General features: G+C 36.7%; 1 protein-coding gene across 1 annotated transcript in view; it reads left to right on the top strand.

Annotated features, from left to right (window-relative positions):
* The window catches only part of STK3 (serine/threonine kinase 3), a 128,383-nt gene that overhangs the window by 53,051 nt on the left and 53,039 nt on the right, over nucleotides 1-22,293 (top strand). The window contains exons 7-9 of the mRNA XM_005516995.3: nucleotides 3,202-3,339; nucleotides 5,245-5,370; nucleotides 15,969-16,161. Coding sequence (XP_005517052.1) covers nucleotides 3,202-3,339; nucleotides 5,245-5,370; nucleotides 15,969-16,161 — 457 coding nt within the window. The remainder of the gene's footprint in view (nucleotides 1-3,201; nucleotides 3,340-5,244; nucleotides 5,371-15,968; nucleotides 16,162-22,293) is intronic.

Here is a 22,293-nt window from a genome sequence, read left to right on the forward strand (position 1 = left end):
AACTAGAATTTGGCTCAAGGTTCAGAGGGGGAAAGGCCAGTTCAGGACAGGTTTGTAATGAGCTCTATATTTTAGGCAGGTGAAGATAAACACGGATTAAGCTGATCCTTCTTGCATCTTTAGAGATTTCTTTCTCTTTCTAAAGATGATTGAATGGTTAAAACTGAAGATTGAGTTCATACAATCTAATTCTTTGGTTGTATATTTGTTGTGTTACTCGTGTAAGATTTGTCAGTCTTTCAGAAACGTAAGGCAGTGTGGGAGGTGATGTTCATGGTGGGAGAGATAAAATAATTAGCCCCAGCTCTTTTACAAGTATGTCAGAGCCTGCCCCCTCTGTTGAACAATTTCCTCCTAACATTTCTTGCAGTTAAAACTCCAGTTCAGCCCATGCAATTGGGTGGACAGTAGCTTATATTTGGTGTTTCTTTTTAGCAACATTTGCCTAACACTGGCTGTATGAGCACTGGCCTCAGCCCCACTGTGAGAGCTACACTAAAACAAATAGCTGTGAGAAACTTCTGAGAAAATTACAACTGGAGTGGAGGTAAAAAAATTACTACAAGTAATAGTTTGGGAAAACACAGGGACTGGAAAATCTAATGTAAGATGAAAGAAGCATGAAAAAAACCAAGTATTTCCTGCTTCCATTGGCACCCAGAGTGATCGAAATAGCTTAGTTTTGTTTTAAAATAATATATATTTATTTTAGGATAGAAATTACCTTTTTGACAAGAAGTGGAAGCAAACATGAGGAATACATTTCTGTCAGATAAGTGTTTTGTTTTTGTTCCTGGAGATTTGGGACTAGCTTTATAATTCTCCAGTGATTGCTTTGCAAGCCGCTTGGAAGGAAACAAGGTAGTTGAAAGCTAAATCATAGACTGTTTTGAAAGCGGAAAGGAGCTTAACTTTCCTGTAGAGAACTATGCAAGCCAAAATTAGGTAGTAGAGAGGGAAGGATGGAATTGAAAACCAGAATTTTAGATTGGTTAATAGAATGGAGCAATGAGAGCTGGAGGGAGGGGTACATGCTAGCACAAGTGCATGGCATGATTACCAAGTTAGATTAAACATTTGGAATAAGTAGTTTCTGTATGTTTTCTTGTATTACAAAAATGCGTCTGATTTTTCTTCTCAGCTAATACAGCTCATGTGACATAGGATTTTAAAAAGCCTGCAGTTTAAGCATTACATAGATATACATAATTCTGAAGTAGTTATTTCAATGAATGTACAAAGCATAAGTATGGATTTAGAACTCTAACACATGAATATCTCCTTTTGTGGCTTTTGTTGTCTGGCATAAAAGAATGATTCATGAATTCCCTCTTCTCATTGTCCTTTGTGAATGACAGAGAAGACAGTTCTTTGCTGTGGTTCTTAGCTGCTGTGTATTTGGTGAAATTAATTGGCCAAGGCAAACCTTTTTCCTGAGCTGTAACTTATCTTTGCTTACCTGTGGGGAGAGAGGTCAATGTTTATGATCAAACAGGAGGTTTTGACACCACATAAACAGAAGTTGGTAGTCTTCTGTTACAGCCGTGTTTTCAATAGCTACTGCAGAGTTGGCTGTTAAGAGAGCTGAAGATAAGATCAAAAGTCATCAGTTCAAAGTTCAGAAGAGATCATTAATTTCAAGGACAGAAACAGCTGAATTTGTTAGCCACTGCTTTTTGCCAGAAGCACTTCACTTGTACTGACAATTAATCTTGCATCACAAGTGAAGTAGATAAGGCCAGTTACTGAGTGCCACATTTCCTATCTGAGTCTATATAACTTGTTTGGCATGGCTGCCCACTGAAAATATAAAGCTGCTATTCTAGCATATATTTTTATTAAACAAAATGATAAGTTTTGTAAATGTTTAGGTTTTTGAATTCAAGCAACTATTCAGTACTGAAAGAATTTTTTACATAATTTTGTATGTGTTCCACTTTCCTTTAGAATATGAGAATTTTCTAATGAGGGTTTGAATGAGTTCAACCAACTTTTAGGATCAGTCAGACTTCTTTAGAAGCTGAGGATAAAGTCTCATTAAGTTCTCTCTGCCTCCTGCCTATGTTTCAGACAGAGGCTGAAGCTTCTAGTGCTTCTAATATGTTAAAAGTGAAGAATCAATTTTTTCCTCTTTTTTGTTTGAATTTGAGTTTGTATTTTTGCCTATGCCTGTAGAAAAACAAATGAAGAACTTTTACGCCCCATGAGTTTGGAAAATGTGATTGAATTGAACCTGGATTTAGAAGACAATAATAGCCTGTTGTTCTTGTCAATAGACCTAGTTCTGAATATTGTGTTGCTATCATGTGTAAGTCTGAAGCAATGATATTGGATGCATTTATTACATACAAAATTTTAAAAATTTTCATTATTTTGCAGTTGTCTGTCAGAGTTGTATGGCTTTTTTTTCCACTGCTTTTTTCATTGCTGCAAGTGTGTATTTTTAATTAGAGGAAAACCTGGAAACGGTCATATAAAAAAAGGCACAATATGTATAATCTTAAGTAGGACAAACTTTTTTTTATGTAGGATGAATATTTTTTCCCAGTTGAAAAATCTGTCTGCATATGGTTCTCAACAGAAGAAATTTCTACTATATAGGTAAAATGATGCATTTTCAGTTTCATGTAGGTTCTCAGTACTGTAAGACTAATTACTTGATTATTTTATTTATTTCATCTTTTAGTATTACCTTAGGTCTTTTAGCATATGTATCTAAGTCTTACTTGGACAAGCAAGTTTTAAAGCTCCATGCAAAAGGAAATGGCAATCCTCCCAAATTTCCTAAGAAATTCTCAAAACTAAATTCACTTAAGAGAGGAGAAGGTGAGCTTGGCTGTTCACAGCAGTTTTATATGTGTTTTTAAACAAGCAGTGCTGTCATTTCTGCTGAGAATTTCTGAATGAATACCATCATCTCTTCAGACTGATGAACAGCAGTAGATAAAGTAAAGAGTCATTTGCTTAATGGGGTACAGTTTAAATAGAGAATATCTAATGGGAAATAGTTACATTAGTAGCAGATGGATTTACTTTCTGAATCTTGATCTGAGTAGAAATCCTTGCATACTTAAAATTTGTCTTCCAGATTCTTAGCCTGATAAGAAAGGTGGATAAAGCAATTCCTTTTTTTTTAACTTGGCTTCAGCTGCTGTGGTGATGTGTTTTATTTAGACTTGCTATTGTTTGATTTTTATCTAGGCTATTTTTATGATTCCTACAAATCCCCCTCCAACCTTCCGGAAGCCAGAGCTCTGGTCTGATGAATTCACAGATTTTGTGAAGAAATGCTTAGTGAAAAATCCTGAACAAAGAGCTACAGCAACCCAGCTGCTACAGGTCAGTATTTAAGTTACTGAGGAAAAGCACATTTTATGTTTAGAGTTTGTTTGTTTTCTTTCCTCGAACCCAAAATGTTGTGAAAATTTGTAAGGGAAAATCTTATTTTAGCTATTATTATGTCTCATTTATTTTTCACTTTGTAGTCTTTGTAGTTTTTTCTCTATCAGCTCCTGTATCTCTGCCCCCATTTTATTTTTGTTCCTGCTGCTTCTAAAAATTCACTGCTCATTGAATAGTTTAGGGCTGATTCTTGCTATTAAAATTGGATCCATGCTTTGTGGTTAGAGGCCCTCAGTAGATCTCAGGATTTAGTCAAGTGTTTAGTAAAAGAGTTGAGCCCAGGTTACCCCTCTGTGTGGACCATGCATGGGGTATATTCAAGTCTTTCCTTCTGTTCATGTCAGATTGAGCAGGCAGGTGGCTCTGTGTCCTCGAAAGGTCTGATCGGGATGGGCAGTATAATGAGTTTGTTCTTGGGCTGAGTTCAACCAAGTGGGCACTTTCCTATGTGAGCCACAGTTGGCAGTGTGAACCTTTGGAGCAAGGCAGGGTATGCCAGGCTTTTGCTTCCCGTATTACTCTCCTGCTAGATTTATTCTGTGTTGAGCTAGCAATAGCAGCTGTTAAATTTTAAGTTCCAGTGAACTCCACTACGAGGAGAACATGAATTTTGCGAAGTTGGTAATAGATCCATCATATTTATAGATCGTGCTATGAATATTTAATTTTATACATTGCAAAACACTAAAATGTAGACCACAAAGTAGGTTAAAAAACAAAGTTATAAGTGTCTGTGTGATGTATGAGCCAGTACTTGAGACCTCCAGGATTTGAAGTTTGTATGGTTAGCTGAATACAGACAGCTGGATAGAAGAGACTTGCATTAATGTGGGCAAGTAAGGAGAAACAAACAAAAAGCTTCAGCATGCAGTTTCTTTCCCATGCTTATTGCAGAAAACCAAATACTGTGTTTGTTCATCAGGAGTCTGTGTTGTCTTTTTCCCTAGCTGGAATTTGGAGAATATGTGATGGAGCTGGAGGTGTTGTGAAGATGTTGGAGTAGAAATGAAAGTACTGTTTGTCAAGGGAGGTCATGGAATGAAAAAGAGAGTAATTGAATTAATACATCAAGGAAGAAGATAGTTAGTAGGTGTAGGGAATGAGGCTTCATCAGTTCTGTTCTTCATGGAACAGATTTTAAATACTTACTAATATTTTTCCTGAGGTGCTTAGTTACATTTTTGCCTAAATTGTACTTGCATATGATGATGCAAAAATCAGGGTTTTTTCTAACAGCAGGTGTTTATTCAGCAGGAAAATGTGCAAATGGTATCATGCATGTTGTCTTAAATGAAGAAGTAATGTTTTAAATGACCTTGAATTAAAAACTAAGCTTCCTGGTAAAAGTAAAAGTTTTTTTACTGGTTCCACGTTTCAGCATCATAGATCAAGAAATTATTGTATGACATTTAAAGCATAGGTTTGTTGAAGTTAGCAGCCACAGATGATCTGGTTAGAGACACTAATCTGTGCTCTCAATTTGTTAAGCTTTATTAAATTACAAAACCGAATATCTGAAAAAGTTTGGTTTTCTATGTCAGATCATCACCACTCTATTTACAACTTACTGCATGATTTCTTTGGAAAATTGTGTTTTCACTCATAAAGCAGATACTAAGTGATTACATTTCCCAAGGCTTGCAGTTGTTAAAAATAGTTAAAGTAATATTTTAGTTACGAAGCAGCTGAAAGACACTGTATGTTGTTTTGGTGTAGATTTTGTGCTATGTACGGTAATGTATATCACTGAAATCTGTGATGTTGAATAGGACTTATAATTAAATATGAGGCACAAATGCTGTAATGGTATTACATATTTTAATGATTTTTTTTTTTCTCTAGCATACATTTATTAAGAATGCTAAGCCAGTTTCAATTTTAAGGGACCTGATCACCGAAGCTATGGAGATAAAGGCAAAGCGACATGAAGAACAGCAGAGAGAACTAGAAGAGGAGGAAGAAAATTCGGTGTGTACCCATTTTTCCTGTAACTATCTATACTTTACAAATAAATTGCTGTTTTCCCCTGCTTCCTGTAGTTTTGTTAAAATAATTTTTTTTACCGGTTTTCTGTCTGGTTTTAAGTCTATGAATTCTGAGTATTCCTCTCTTAATTATGAGTAATGCTGTAAATGCCAGCTTTCAGCACTATTCCATGAAATGTCTTAGTAAACAGCTTTTCTAGGAAGTGGGAAAAGAAACCATGTCAACTTCAGCTATTCAGAATAACATTAAAACCCCCAAAATTGTTTAAGGTTCTACTTTCACTGGTGGACTTCTAGACAAGTGGTTTAGATTTTTTTAGTTCAGGGCACTTTGCTTGGTATTTGTTTGATTTTTTTTTTTGTTGTTAAGTCCAATACACAGAATAATTAATGATGACACTCAGTAAGAAGTGATTGCAGTGAGGTTTGAACCAAGTAACATGAAAATGGTGACTGTACTTCATTCTTCAGATGACATTGTCAGAATATGTTTGAGGAGAGAAGCGGGCTGTGTGATATGTAGGTTGCATTTAGAATTGTTTGGCAGTGTTAAGAATAAGTCTGTGTTCCTGGCATTATTACTCTTCCCTACATAATTTATTTCAGGTTAGTCTTGTGCAATGCAGCAGAACATGCTTCAGAGAAGTGTATTGCCACACATACAATGTGTGGTCATTCAAGGTCATTCAGAAAAAGCACAAAGAGAAGATGGAGACTGGAATGTTACAGCTCTAAGCAAACAGAAAAGAGCAGTGCAGTAAATGCAGTTCGTCCTATAGCAAACTGTAGAATCCTTGTTACAGAGTGCTCTGTGCTGATGTATATATAGGAGTACTTTTCAAGCAGATTCTGTGCAATCTTTTTTATCTCCAGCAATCAGTGAGGTTGGCTGCATTTTTTTTTTCTGTTCTAAGAGTGTGTTCTAAGAATATCAATAACTTGTTTTTATAAAGGTGGTTTACTCTGAATTGTATTTGCTTAGTTAGTAATAAAAAAGGCGGGGAAGGCTGATACTATTTTTTTTATGTTAGGAAATCTTCCTCTGTGTGACTTGACATGCAGAGTTGATGTTTGTGACTTATTGAATAGTTGATTTTTGAAGAGACTGATTTATTACTGACAAAAATCTGATATCTTTATTAGCTTGCTGTTGCTGTACTGTTGCCTTCTGGAGATGTTAAGTGCTTGGACAATGTTGATGTCTTTTTCATTAACCCAAAATTAGGCATGACATCTGATTACTTAGTCTGAGGTTCAGATCACATTGCCGGGCACAATCCATGCCAGCTAAGGATGTGGTGTAGACTTCCCACTCGCACTACTGTATGGAAGGGTGTAACACAAGTTTGGTTCACCTCAACTGAGGCAGCATTTAGCAGCTCCTCATGGTTCTTACACGGGTACAGAAGTCAGAGTGTGACGCTGCACTCCCTACTGTGCCGCCCCTCACACTCCTTCCCTCCATACTTCCCCCCATTTAGTGTTCAGCGTAAGAGAACCTCAAATCCAGGATTGGGGCAGCAATCTTTTACTTGTGTTACCATTGTAATAGTTGGGAATTCTGCCATGAGCTCTTGTGGTGCCATAAGGGGACCAGCTACAGTAAAAAACATACAGCAAGAGTCTGCTTGTCACTAGGTATAGAAGATAGGTGCCTCAAATCTGAGAGTAACAGGAGTATCTTTGGTTAATGGGGCTGAGAAAACAGAATCACAGAGTGGTTGAGATTGGCAGGTACCTGCAGAGGTCATGTTGTCCAGCCCCCCTACGTAAGCAGGGCCACTGAGGTTTGGCTGCCCAGGACCATGTCCAGACAGCTTTTGAATATGTCCAAGGTAGGAAACTCCACAGCCTCTCTGTGTAGCTCATTCCAATGCTCGGTCACCCTCATAATACAAAAAGTGCCTCCTGATGTTCCCAGGAAATCTCTTTCATTTCATTATTTGCCCATTGCCTCTGCTCCTGTCACTTAGTACTACTGAAAAAAGCCTGACTTCATCCTCTTTGCACTTCCCCTTCAGATATTTACACATACTGATAAGGTCCCCTATGAGCTTTGTGTTCTTGAGGCTGAGCAGTTCCAGCTCTCAGCCTTTATTCGTGGGAGCGATGCTCCAGTCCCTTGATCATCTTTGTGGCCCTTTGTTAACTCTCTCTGGTGTGTTCATGTCTATTATACTGAGGAGCCCAGAAGTGGACCCAGCAATCCAGGTGTGGCCTGAGCAGTGCGGAGCAGAAGGAAAGGATTGCTCTCCTCCCTGCACCTCCTGGCAACTTTGTCTAATACAGTTCCTAATTTGTCTAATCAGCCACTTTTGTTAAAAGGTTGGTTTGCTCTTAAAAATGAGTTCTATTGTAGTATATGGAAATGCTGAGTCTGTCCTATTTTTACTTATACTAGTAGAATTTATGGGCCTATAAATCATATACCAGTGCATGAGCATCAACAAACCCAGAACCAGAAGTCAACCTCTGCTTGAAGAAATTGCTCTTCAATATAAGGCAGAAGGTCAGGGCAGTTGGCAGCTCAGCATTTGCATACCTTGCTCAATGTTTTTTGTTATCATGATGTAGAAGGATTCTAAAGGCCAGCCTTGCAGAGGGCTAGAGGCAGCCCTGCCTGTAGTTGCACTGGATGTGAGAAAAGAGTAAAAGTTTGAAAACTTCACAGGTGAGTAAGGAAAGAGGCAAATTTGAGGCCGAGTTGACTTCTCAGTAGTGATCAGTGGCAGAATAGGAGAAAGCCATGAAACTGGACTTGTGAATGAGACTACTCAGTTCAGAAAAGAAAGGTAATGGAAAAATGAGAGCATGGCTTCAGCACAGTGAAAGACAGAAGGGGAGAAATTGGAAAATGAAGCTTCATAGTATTCCCTTGAGTGAAGGGATCACTAGATGAGAGTTTAAGATGACACAAAGAGAAGAATGAGAGAGTCTTGGTAAAAGCTTCAGCAAAATATTCTTTCAGAGTGCTTTTATCATCCTTTGTTATATCATGTTGTGTACTCCTTTTTATTTTTCACTGCAGATGCTGACTTCTAGGCTGTAATTGTTTAAGTAATATTAATAAATAATACCAAATTATTTTTACAGGGGCTGGTAAGAAACATGCAAGAATAACTTGTAAATCCTCTTGTAAGAGGATGTCCAGGTGTTTTTGTTGTAAAGTTTATACTGAAGAATTGAACATTTTCAAAAGTTTTCCATTATAAAAAGATCAAGTAAAAGAAGATATTTGTAGCTACTATAAAAAATAATTTTATGAATTTTTTTATGGTATTGATATTTTTTTAGTTCCCTAAATTTTCACAGAGTTTTATGATTCAAGAAAATAATCTGTGATAAGATTTTTAGTTAGGATGAAATATTTAATAATTGTTAAAACTGGTGGGATTTGATAGTAAGTGTGACTTTTGCTATCAGTAAATGTATGTCCAATAATTTTGTATGGCTTGGTAAGTCTTGAATGAAAAAAGTTTTGAAATACTATTAGCTTTAATAGAAAAAGTGAGGGTACAAGTGATTGAAATGAAGAATGATGGTGAGGTGAGGAGGGATTTCTTTGTTGGCAAAAACAGTTCTTGGAGTGACCTATGAATATCTTTTGTGTGTCACAATGCAGAACAAATTTTGTTCTGGACTGGTTTTAATAATTGTTTGGTTATAATACAGACTTCCTATGTCTTGCAACAGTTTCAGTCCAATACATCATTGTAAAAAATTCCAGATTCATTTGAGAGACAGCACCACAGTCTTGTCAAATTGCTGTCACCAAAGGTTCTGTTCAGCCACAAGTGCAAACTCATCCAAACTAGGAAACAGCAGCATAAACTTGTACCAGTGCCTAGGGAGGCCTACATGAAAGCTGGAGAAGGACTTTTTCCAAGGGCATGTAGTATAGGGGTGATGGCTTTTAACTGAAAGAAGGTAGATCGAGATTAGATATTAGGAGAAATTTTTTGTGGAGAGGATATGTAACACTAGAACAGGCTGCCCAGAGAAGCTGTGGATGCCCTATTCCTAAAGTGCTGTAGGTCAGGTTGGATGGGACTTCGAGCAATCTGATCTAGGTGAAGGGGTCCCTGCCCATGGTAGGGGAGTTGGAACTAGATGGTCTTTAAGGTCCCTTCCAATTCAAAACATTCTGTGATTCTTTGAAGTGGTTACAATTTTCTTTTCAATTAAAGACATTGTCTGTAAGGTGTTTCTTGAATGCAGGTTGCTCATATACTGCATAGTAAACTTCTGAACAACATGCTAAGTGTAAGTGAAGCCTGAATTAAGTGGCATTCTGATTTTAGTTTTTTAAGCATACTGGGCAGAGGTTAATCAATGGACCCACAAGTTTTTAGAGGAAACCAGGATAAAAATCTGGAGGAATAAAATGAAAGCATTACAGTATCTGTGTCTGTCATCTTAGAAAAAGAAACAATCAATCCCCCAACCCCACACTTCACTTCAAAATAATGTATAATTTGACATTGTGTAATAAGCTCAAACGTTGTGCCTTTCATTCAATTTGGAACTTTTTTGTGGAACTGCCAGAAAAAGAGTAAATCAATGCTTTCTGCACTTCTGAGTATTTATTATTTTCCTTTTGTAAAGGGAAAGCTTATAATATGAGTGCCAGTTTGGTATAGTTGGTATACAGTTTGGTAGTGGATGAAGTCAGCACTCCAGCATTCAGGAATAAAGATAAATAACCCTTGCATATTCCTCCTCCTTATGTATCAGTTTCACAGAACCCTTTAAGAAATACAGGGCTGCTTGTGTGTAGTTTGCATGACTACATGATCCTGTAGTGCAAATGATAATACAGGTCTTGATAAGTCTGCACTGATGGCAACAGCCCTAGAAAGAGCTAATGACAGTCCCTGTGTTACCTTATGTAGTAGTAGTGACAGTGAGTACTATTTTTATCTTAATCTTAATTAAATATTAAGAAATATACACATTACTCACTGTCACTTTCAGCTTTCAGCTTCTTAAAGTCTGTATAGTTATGGTTACTCAAGTTAAAAGTGACTTGCATAACTGGAAGTAGAATGGAATGTGTGGATTTGGAGAAATAATCAGATGCAAAGTCTTCACAATTTTATACTTTATTTTCAGGGTCAGTTCAGGTAGTTGTCCTTCAATTGAAGAAGAGTCACATCCCCAAAACTGATTCTTACTTTTCTTTTTCACCATCGTCTGTGGACATATTATAGTGTGATAAGTTGTCAGTTGTAATGTAAATATTTTTTGCTGTTCAAAACTTTGTATTACAGAGCTGAAAATAAATGCCCAAGTTGAATACAGTCTTCATGTCTGTATCCTTCCTGAGAGATATAATATCATTATGAATAGTGTGCTCAGAATTGATTTTATGCCTGTTATGAGAGCTGCTCATATGATGAGAATGCCTTCTGACAAACTGACTTGTTTTGATAGGTGCTGAGGTAGTTGTACGGGTTTTTTTAATTAAGCAAAAGTCACAAGTGTTGTGTTCTACAGAAGGTTAATCCCAATATCAAAGTTTAAATGTTAGTTTAGGCATTATGAGACGTGACCAATCTCTTCTCGTGCATTTTTGGAAGTGGGATGTGAAGTGGATGCTGAGGCTGGGCAGCTGCATTATAGGAATGTAAAGTAACTTGTTGCCTGGCAGCTTACAGAAAACATGTCTAAATATTTGTTTCTGTGGACCTTTAAAGGAACGAGCTAACAAGCAGTGCTCTGTATGTTTTCTTTTACATTTTAATGTCACTATGATGTGAGAAATGTTTAAGTCTTTCTGAGTATTAAATCAAGAAATTACTACTTCAGTGATCCATTTTTTTTTCTTGGTCACTTAAGTGATTGACAGCTATCAACACCAAAGCCAGCTGTCAATAATCAGTTGTTCCTATATGTAGGATTATTTATTCATTCATACAAAAGATTATTTGGTTAATCCTATATTAGTTATATAAAGTTGGCATCTATATTTTGAGACTCAAAGAATTGCTGTAATTATTCCTTTATATGTTTACAATATTTATAGCGCTATTGTAAAGAAGCTAGTGAATCAGATGAGTTATTCTGTATTTTAAATCTGATACACTGTGCTGTACTTTTCTGAAGGATTTAATATTTGCTTTCATGCTTTTTTCATGTGTTTGCATGTATATGTTATAGCTATATCTAGCTATATATATACACATGTAATTTTGCATGAAAGTGTTAAATCTTCACCTGCCAGTTTTCTTCACGCCAAAGAACACTTGACATATATGTTAATTAAATTTGATTACAGTCCTTTAAGTGTCCTGAAGTTAGAAATACAGCATATTTTTAAAATCCACAGCAGTGTGGAGCCAGAAATTGATTATAGGAAGAATAAGCATGGGGAGGTACGAGCATGTAGCAAGGCGTCATTACCTGGACATAGAAAACAAACTTAAGTGCTGTTTTGTGACAGATGTCTGTTGAATGCGATGGGATTTGACTGTGTGCTGAAAGTTAAGTTTTTACCTGTTTTACTGATGGGTCTAAGTTTTGTGTGCTCAGAAGTAATCATATACTCAGGTTGAAGTTTGGCTTTGTACTTTAGGAGTACAGGATTACAAAATCCTTGTGCTTGACCAAACTGTGTTACGTGTTTATGTAGCTACTGCAGTGCTTTAAGAAAAGATAGCTGTGACTGAGCTACATTTTTCAAAGGTGATGATGAGGTGTTAATAGTAAATGAAATTATTTTACAGGATACTAAATTTTGCCAGCATGTAAATAAATCTTCCTTTAATACCTTGCAGCCGAGTTGGCTGTCTTTGCTGCCCTCTAGTGTTCCTTTTACATGCCAAACCACAGGCAGAGATTTTAAAGAGATCAGGCAGAGATTTTTGCTGCCGTATTTGCTTCCCTTGTTAAGTTTTTTTATCAGTCGTCATCTGTACTGCTGTTGAAAAGGCAACAGAAAAATCCATTAATTACCTCAGCTCATTCAATTCTGTAATGATGTAGAATCAGGTATGGTCTGCAAGGCCATCTTCTCTGAGAAAACTTCAGATGTGTGATGAGATCTTTTATTTTACAAATATATTATGAAGTCTTGTGTGTGGTTTCTGCTGAAGTATTTTTGAATTTAGCATTCTGATAATCAAACCTCTATGATTGCATTTTTATGCTTTAAGGGTTGATTTTGTTAATAATAGCATTATGGTAAATAAGAAGATCCTGAGAGTTAGTCTTATAGGATTGCAGGTTATTGCAGGTACTTGTACTTTACATTATGATGTTATTCCAAGTTTTTGTAGTCTATTGTCATTTCTGTAGCATTTCAAGAAATTTTAGAGTTCTTGCTTGTGTGCACCTTCTTGTCTCCGTATAGTGGTGCAACTGAAACCCCTTCCAAATACAAGTCTGGCTGCTTATTACTTGTACACAGGAAAGCAGCAGACAGTTTAACTCCAGAGTTAGTTATTTTTATTGTTTGATTCTTGGATCTGTTTTCCTAAACAGTATGAGAACATGACACTTCAGCTTTAATATTTCTCTTTTTTTTTCCTGGTTAAAATTTAGATTGTGTTTGTTTTTATTTAATCAGTATGTTTACCTTTTTTAACAACAGATCACAAGTTCTACACCAATATTTATGTTCTGTAAATCTTGAATCAGAATTTGTATGAAGGAATGACTTTCATCTCTCATGTAAATGTGTACTTCTATTAGCTTGGATCTACTGCATATTTTTATAAAGTTACCTTTTCAGAACCTGTGTAGTCTACTGCCATATTAACTAAATCTCATATTTGTGAGAAATACTGGAATGACAGTTCTGGAAGCAATCTGTGTTAGCCACTAAAGTAATTATTCTGGGACATGCACAGGCCACAAAGGAATTTTATATTGTTCTGTCTCAGTACATCATTCCTGATATAAGGAAAACACCATTCATCAAAATTGTTGTGTACTTCCCTTTTTGAGACAGCTGTTCTTCTAGTACTAAGGCGGGCTTTTGTGATCCTTAGTCCTGCTGAAAGAGAGCTGTTCTCTTTGCTGAGAGACAATGCGAAGATAAAGGCTTTTGGCACTCTTAGACTGGAAAATGAAATGCTATTCTTTGGACCAAGTCCAGATAGTTGATTTGACTGAAGAAATAAAAGATCATTTTTTCAATGAAGCAGAAATTGTGAAGATGGTAATTTAGGACTCCACTTCATGCTTGTTCATATTGTTAGCCTTTTTCCACTAAATTCTACAATAAAAGTTTTGAGCTCCAGGAAAGTCTTTGTTTAATTTCTTATTTCAGCTTAGGTAAATTTAGGACCATATGCAATGCAAGTGGATATTAGTATTAGTCAACCTAGTCTGTAAATCAAATATAACTATGCCTTAAATTCAGAGATTTGCCTGTCTGTATATTAGAGATGCCAAATTTGTAGTGATTAATAGGCAAAACATCAGTATGTTGTGAGTCAGTTTTATAGTGTATTGCAGTACTGAAAGAAATGCTTGTAATTTAACTGTTCTGGTACTTGCAAAATGTGATGCAAAACAACTTTTTTTTTGTTTCCTGAGTACCCTTTTTAAAAGGGGAAAAATGCAATTCATAGAAAACTGGGGTTAACAGTAACATTTGGTACAAAGTAAAAAAAATTGAAGTTGCCACCAGGAGGAGCAATACCAAAGTATTCTCATTTTTTTACTGGCACAGTTGCCTACTGCTGTAGCTGTAGGCTGTATCTTTGGGAATATAATTTTTTTTAAGGGTAGGGTACGAAATAGAATGCAACTAAAATAAAAACAACCCTGAAATAATGCAAATGAACTCAAGTATTTTTGCAAATTATAATCTGGAAAATAATTATTCTTTTGACATTTGGAATTTAAATTTAAACCTGTTTAGGTCTGTATCCTGGCTTCATTATGGTATGCGGTTAGCGAGACTTTCTGTATCCAAATTAAGTGTGGTTTTGTATCTGTTAGTTGAGATGTAACTGAATAATTTTCAGGGGCTGGTATTACCGCACTCAATTTTCTGTATCTACCTAGACCAGCCCTTACTGAAACAGGCACTCAGGCCATATAGCTGGTGCATGTGTGTCTGTGTGAGAGGCAACTTGTCTGCAGTGCCAGGGAATGAATTCAGTGAGAAGCACAAAGTGCCAGACCTTGCTGCAGGGGTTTGAGTCTGGGCTTTCCTTTTTTTGGTCCCATTCTGTGTCTGTCCCCCCCAGCCCCTGCATTTACAAGTATCTTCGTAGTTCAACATTTAAAATCCATAGAGCAATGCAAAGGTTTAAGAAAAAGGGGAAATTTGTTAGTGGATGAAGACTTGTTTTAATGTTACATGTTTCCCTGAATGTATTTAAAAAATCTTGTAGATGTGGCATTTAGGGGCACGGCTTAGTGGTGGACTTGGCAGTGCCAGATTAACAGTTGGATTGATGATTTTAGGGGTCTTTTCCAACTTAAAGAATTCTGTGTTTCTATGTAGCAGCGATATTTATTTGTAAGGGGCAAATTTAAAAAAATTCAGGGGTTATCTAATAGTCTTCCAAACTATGTAGCTAAAATATTTTGGTAATCAGCAATAAAATTCATTTATCAAGGAGCTCCAATGAAGTTTTGACACAAAAGAAGAAACGGATGCATATATGGTTATAAAACTGGTGAAAGTAGCATTTGCATTTAAAATACAACAATTTGACAGAGTAACTTCACAGTGATGGATATTACTGCCTACATTTAATAATCATAAGCAACAAATGAGAACGTCTAATTTTTTTTTCCTTGAGTAATAGATTTTATTCATACAGAAAATGTGTATAGTCACAGTCCGTAACATTACTCCTGAAATTCTGTGATGTTGTGTGTATAATCTAAATCAGATTTTGGAAACCAGTGCTATTTCTCATTAGTGTTTTCAAATACTGGTATTTCATATTAATTTCACGTTTCATTAACTGGATTGTCATTAGTGCTCTGTTTCAAATTCCTGGCCCATTACTGTTACCAATTCAAAATGCTCCTGTCTATCTCCTTGATATTATCTTCCCCACACTTAGTGGGTAAGTATGTGCTCAAGGGCTATTTTTATGTGTAGTATTAACAAGTTATTTACTCACGTTTATAGCAAAGGTTTTAAAATGGAAATAAACACTTGAAGTAAGTCAAGTAGATTTTTTTTTTCTGAGGGGGACCTTAAAAATTCTGTTGAAGATTGTTTAATAGCTAAATTGGACATAAGGTCACCTGGGTTCTGTATGTTATGTCAGAGGTGATAGTCCTTTGCAAAACAGCAAAGTCTCTTTCTGTAAATTGTGATTTTCGGAACCCAGAGAGATAAAGTGAAAGTCACAGAGATAACTCAAAACTGAATGCTAAGGCAAGTGTGTGGGTTATGTTGTACTTACCCTGCGATGCATCTATGAGAGAAAGATGAGTTTTTAATTTTTTTTATGTGGAAGGTTTTTTTATTTTCTGGTTTCTTTCCAAGTTTTAAACCTGTGAGTCCAGCAGTACAGCTAGGTCACATAGAAATAAAAAAATAATAAGTGATTGCATCTTACCTTTCTTTTAATGATCTGCTGTGTTCTGGCAAATACTTCCCCATAGGATGAAGATGAGTTGGACTCTCACACCATGGTGAAGACCAATTCAGAGAGTGCTGGTACCATGAGAGCCACCAGTACGATGAGTGAAGGCGCTCAGACAATGATTGAACACAACAGCACCATGTTAGAATCAGACTTGGGGACCATGGTAATAAACAGTGATGACGATGAAGAGGAAGATGGGACCATGAAACGTATGTTGCTAATTTGCTTTCTTCTAATAATGTGTTTCCTTGTGCTGCATGACTATGTTGTATCATGAAAGGCTTTTAAGTGTCAAGTTCTGTGGTTAAAACAGGGAGAGAGGGGTATTTGTGTCTCTAAGCAGTCTATAATTTGTAGAGAAAAATTTGACTGTAGTGGGAGATTCAAAGCAGAAGCCTGGTTCTGGTGCTTTGCTAAGTTTCTCTAGAGGACTCTCAAATTGTCCTTCTGTGAATTGTCTCTTGTACTGCTTATCTCCTGTCCCACATACATTTGGGCCAGTTCCTTGGAGCTAAACTGGTGTGATTATGTGGGAGGCTGCTGTTTCAATGTCAGTGGTCCAGGGAATATATCATGACTGTCTTTGGGGTTGGCAGTCAGTAATATATTTTGCTGCAAAATAGTTTTGTAACCCATGATCACTTAGCAGATGTGTATTTTTTAAGCAAATAATAATTTGGACAATTTTTGGAATGTAATTCAAAAATGCTTGATTTAAGGCAATGATTGAAAGATTGTAGAAACCTAACTAAAAAGTTCTAATTGATTTTGGCAGCATGTGAGGGAGTATGTAACAAAGAGAAAAAAATAATTGTGAATGTTTTTATGTATAAAACTATAACTTACACTGAAATAGCCATAAATACACATTTTAAAAATACTTAATTTACATATTTACTTGCTGATCTGCTCATTGTTTGACTGAAGAATACTGCAGATTGAGATCCACAAATTTTAATAGAATTATTTGCTTGAATAGGCAGCATCAGTAGATGACTCTAACTCAGGCTGTAGCTGCCTGATTTCATGAGGCACAATGTAATAATCTTTAATTCCAGGCAGTTGCGGGAAGGGGGATGTGGGGAATTGTGTGTGTGTAATACAGAGAGCTAATATCTCAAGAGTAGAAATCAGTGCCAGATAAATAACTTTGTAGTGTTTCATAGCAAATACAAAGCTGCATTTGTGTTTGCATATAGATACCTGATGTAATTTGCTCAAGATTAGTTGGAAGTGCAAAGCAAAAACTTTTCTCGTGTGTATAGGAAGTTGGAAGGAAAAAGTGGTTTTGTAGCTTTCACTTGTTTGGCTTTTTTGTGGTTTGTTTTGGGTTTTATTTTGTTTTTTTCTTTAGAGTTCTCAGCTGTGTGATTTAAAACAAACGAAAAGGGAAAGCTAGTATGAAAAAATTTGGAATAAATTTTTAGGGTGGAAGTACTGTGAATTAGGGTTTAGTGCAGTTTCTATGCAGCTTGACAAATCAGTTTCATAACTAAGTTCTGTATAAGTAGTTTACCAAATTGCATCATACTATCCAAGCAGTTTTTATATGTGCTGAGAGGAAATACCTGTTACTATGCCAAACAGATCAGACGAGTGGCATTGGGTTTGCATTGCATTCTCTTAATCTGTGTTGTATTTGTCTGCTGGGGACATTGCTTTTGAAATGTACTGTTATTTTCTATTTTTAATTTATTCCAGTAACAATCTGTAGTTAGGGAGTTGCCTTTCTGCACTCTGACATTTGGCCAGTATATGTCTTAATCCCATTCTTCTTTCTTCTCAAACAAGAACAATTTTGGGAAAGGTGACAGGTTTCCTTTCACTCCTTCCTCTCCCGTAGATGACTGTCTTGAGCTCTGTAACTGCAGCAAAGCAAAGCCAGCAAGGTGGAGGTAGTTTGCCTCACGACAAGTGATGGTTTAATCATTCAGCTGTCAGGCCACAGGTTTGGTTTCAGCACTTACTTGGTAAAATTTCTTGTATTTTGCATTAGGCACCCATTATTTGCATTTTTTCCATTAAAAACTACAAATAATTCAAGAATGGGACCTCTGCATCTCTCAGCTAAAAATAAATTGTGTCCACTGTAGCTTGTCCTCTGGTTTTGTGATTGTTGTGCTATTGGCTGAAATAGTAGCAATAGCAAGTTTCCTAAATCAATGTCACCAGGAAGGTGATAAAAATCCTTGCTGTCTCTGAAAGGCAATAACAGATTTTGTGCTTCTTTGTACTCAACAGACATGAGATTTTGGAGATTGGTTGCTTTTTCCAATGTACCTTTATAGACAAAGTAGCCACTTTCTGGATGTTTGTGAGATTTGATTATAATAAATCAGAATGAGTATCTTAGAAGTTCTCTTTGTTATGGCTGAATAATAGAACATTGCAAGTAAGAAGTTTGGAGAAATAAACTTCGTAAACTAGGGAAGAGAGATTTCGTTTACTTCCTAGAGACACAGAATATTTATGACAAACTTCTTATTTAATTGCTGTTGTGTTTAGTTTCATGTTTTGTTTCCTTCTGCCTTTTGTTTGCCTGCTCAAGGACAAAATAAGAAACAATAATATGTTTTTATTTATAAGTACCCATGCTTAGAGGCCTCTGGGAGCCATGACAGAAAATAACTAAAACCATATTTTTTTCACAAATAGGGACTTGTGCCCAGATAAAATTGGGATTTGAAACAAAAAGAGGCCTGTCCTCCTGTCCCAGCATACATTATATAGTCCAGTAATAAACAACAGTTATCCTGTCTTGCTTGGTATGCCTGTGCATGCTCTGAACAGAGACTCTGTGGTATGTACCTGGAAGGAGGAAAGAAAATGAAGAACATGAGTGAGTTGGGAGGAACTGAATTTTTTAGGAGGTTTAACGTGGAGTAGAGGAAACAGTGAAAATGATGGAAATACTACTTCTTTTGTTTGGTTTTACTTATTTTTGTGTAGAAGCCTTTTCATATGTCAGTGGAGAGACTAGTGTTCAGCTTCCTCACATTCCCCTTGTGGTTTTTCAGCAAGGCTTAGTGTTGGGGCTTTTTGTTGCACCAAGAGTACTTGTGGTTGTTCTCTTTTCTCCTTTTCAGTAACATTCCCCCTGCTTCTCTTTTTTGCCCTGTTAAATTCATATTTCCATCTGCTTTGGGCTGGAAAATAAGTTGTCTCTTAGTGCAGTTTGTGTTTATTCTGGGTTTCTAGCTGTTGCTTTAGTCTTTGGTGAAGCTTCTAGCTTGTGATTTAATGAATGTATTAAAAGAAGAGGACAGAGAACCCATGAGGTGTCATTTGACAGCTAGAATGTAGAAGAAAAATAATCAGGTTTTGTTGAATTCCTTTTTGTCCTATAAGACATGGACGTTTTAGGTTTAGTCAGTATAATTCTTGAACACATTCTTCCTTCTAATCAAATATAAGAATGTAATTCTTGGGCAGCAGGGTCCCTTCCCTCTTCTCCCCCCCTCCTCAGATGACTGTCTTGAGCTAACTCCAGCTAACTTGGCAAAATGGAGATAGCCTGAGGCAAGTGGTGGTTTAATCATTCAGCTGTCAGGCAACAGGTTTGGTTGCAGCACTTACTTGCTGAACTTTCTTGTCTTATTGTTTCATGGTATTTTTGATTACAGTGGGACATGCACCATGCTGTAGAACATACAGGTTGATAGAAGAAATCATGAGTTGGCTTATTCATTGTATTTTAGTGATTTCAGCATCCAGGGTAAGGTGTTTGATACTGTAAGTCAGTCTCCTGTATGCTGTGATAGCTCCAGAGTGGTGCTTCAAGACTCTTAGGCCTAAATCCTACAGCTGTTTTTTTAGCCGAAAACCAAAAGCTTGTGCCACGTGTTTTGTAACAACTTATATCCTGATTCCAGCAGGAATTTCATAAGGCAAATTAATTGGGCTAGTTTCAGTGCTGCTGTAGCCTGGGCATTGATACTTCATGGATGTAGTTTCAGTCAAGTATGTTTACTGTGCCCCTAGGAAGATGGTTTGGTTGATCCCATATATAGGTGTACTAGTGCTTTATTCTTGTATATGTATAGATAAAGAAGATGTTTATAGGTGTGTGTTCTTTATCAAGCCATTTTCTGTGACTGGTAAAAAAGATGTTCATTTATGTCACTATTAGTATTGTATTTTAAAAATGGGGATTTATTTATTTTTTTTAAATAATGTTGTTGGCAATTGTGCTTTTGAGAGCTGTTGCAGAATGTAGTTTAATGTGGATTTTCTTTGTTTTGCTAAAAACAGAAATAAAGTGTAATTTGGCTGGAATGGACTAATGGAAAGTGTTTGAACAATGCTCTCAGGCACATGGTGTGATTCTTGGGGTGTCCTATACATGGCCAGGAGTTGGACTGGATGATCCTGATAAGTCCTGTCCAGCTCAGCATATTCCATGATTATAACAGTATCGTCTGAATATTTTTTTTTTTCCTTTTTCCAGGAAGTGGGGAGAAAACCCCCAAAAATTATTAAACCATTTTTACAAGTCTTATTCTCAAGAAGCAAAGAAACATTTTGTGCTGGAAAATTTTCCCCATTAAATATTGTAACTTGGGTTCACAGTCATTCAAAAAGTCTCTGAAAGCTTCAACTAGTTGAAAATTATATGGATTTTCCATTTAAATGCCACTTGCAATTATTTCTGGCAAATAGGTGTGACCCAATGAGGCCTGAATCAGAATCAAGGCTTTGGGTGTACAAGTCACTGTGATACAAAAACTGTGAGCTCAGTAACCACTTTGTTACACAGTTCTCAATAGTCAAACATTTCTTTCCTGAGGTTGACTCCCTGCTGCTCTGGTCTAAGTAACCGATACAGTTCCTACTGCTGTTTCCTTGTGGTTCCCAGTAGCCTGACCTCTAATTCTCTGAGGTGGTTGCTTTAGGCATGTGTTAGCAGAAGTGCTTTTCCACTCATAAAATACAGTCACAGTTCCTCCTTAAAATATAGCTGAAGGAGGTGGCTGTGGCAGCTTTTTATGTGGTAGCTCACTGTTAGATGCATTTGCCTGGAGACTGAGGTCAAAATTCTAGGCTTCTGTCTTCCATTTCCCAGAATTACTGCCATTGTGTTGTAGGGCAGTTGTTTTTCAGGGAGAGAGTAGTGGTAGGAATGTATGGAATACAAAGCCTAAGTTACAGTGCATGATGTTGTATAAGTTCTGGTAGCCTTTGCAGCAGGGGTGAGAGCACATAGGTAGATACAGGTCTAAAGAAGGCTGAAAACTGATTCTTTACAGCATCTGACTCTTAATAGTGACAAAGCAGTGCATTTTGAGGAAATAAAAAATACTGACAGGATGTTCACAGAAGCACTTCAGACAGGAGAGTCAGATCCCTAACTTCACCAAGCAGCTGAAAGTGTTCCTCAGTTGAGTGCTAGATGGAGATGCACAGAATGTGGAAGGCTGTGGAAGCTCATGGGTTTTGGCAAAAGGAAGAAAGCTTTCCTCTGTAAATATGCAGCTGCAGAGATCCAGCGTTCTGGTAGTCACAGAGTGAAAGACTTACAGACTTTCCACAGGACATTGTAACCTCTCCATTCCACAATGCCAAGCAAACAAAATACCAGCACCCATGCCCTCACAGGAAATTGTAGTGGGAGTTTCCCTTCAGTAGGAGATGGTCGCCCTCATCTGCTGACCTTACTTGTTAACTAACAGCAGAACTTTTAAACTGGTTTAAAATCAATTTGATATTAATTTAATACTTTTCTGTTGGAAATGATTCACTGCAAAATAATTTTTCATGGTAGATGACGTCAGTTGAATTTTACCAAAACATGCATTAGAATGGAGTGTTCATTCCTCCTTATTTTGAAATGTGTGTTGAGAATTATTTAGTTTATTTGTGATATGTTTTTGAAATGGATTTGAAACAGCTCATAGAGTTGGTGTTGTGTTATGTCATTGCCTCATTCATTTTATTCAGCATACTTCTTGGAGGAAACTTGTTTACGTAACTATTTGGGGACATCCCTATTGGCTGTGTTCCTATCAGGGGTATTGCTGAGGTAAAATGTGTTTTCAGCATCAGTGGTGCTCTCTGTGTTTCATGGCTTGCCAGCAGTTTGATTTGTTTTATTATGGCCTTTTTCCCCCAGCTGTCTTTGCAGTAGGCAAATTGTAGGGATAACAGGAGACAGATATTCTTAAATATTGAAACTGGAAAACGTTTTTAAACATGATTATTTCTTATTGAAAAGCAAATAATTAGAACAACTGAAAAATACAGATCCTTCTAGAATGCAAGAGGCTATTGCACAATAGGTTTTCAGTTCACGTGTGAAGTGATGCTGACTGTACTGTAGATTTTTTGTGGCAAATGTAACTTAC

The sequence above is a fragment of the Pseudopodoces humilis genome, chromosome 1 (genome assembly GCF_049639895.1).
Source record: "Pseudopodoces humilis isolate 2021_Gansu_Grassland_sample_001 chromosome 1, ASM4963989v1, whole genome shotgun sequence".
In the NCBI taxonomy this organism is placed as follows: domain Eukaryota; kingdom Metazoa; phylum Chordata; class Aves; order Passeriformes; family Paridae; genus Pseudopodoces; species Pseudopodoces humilis.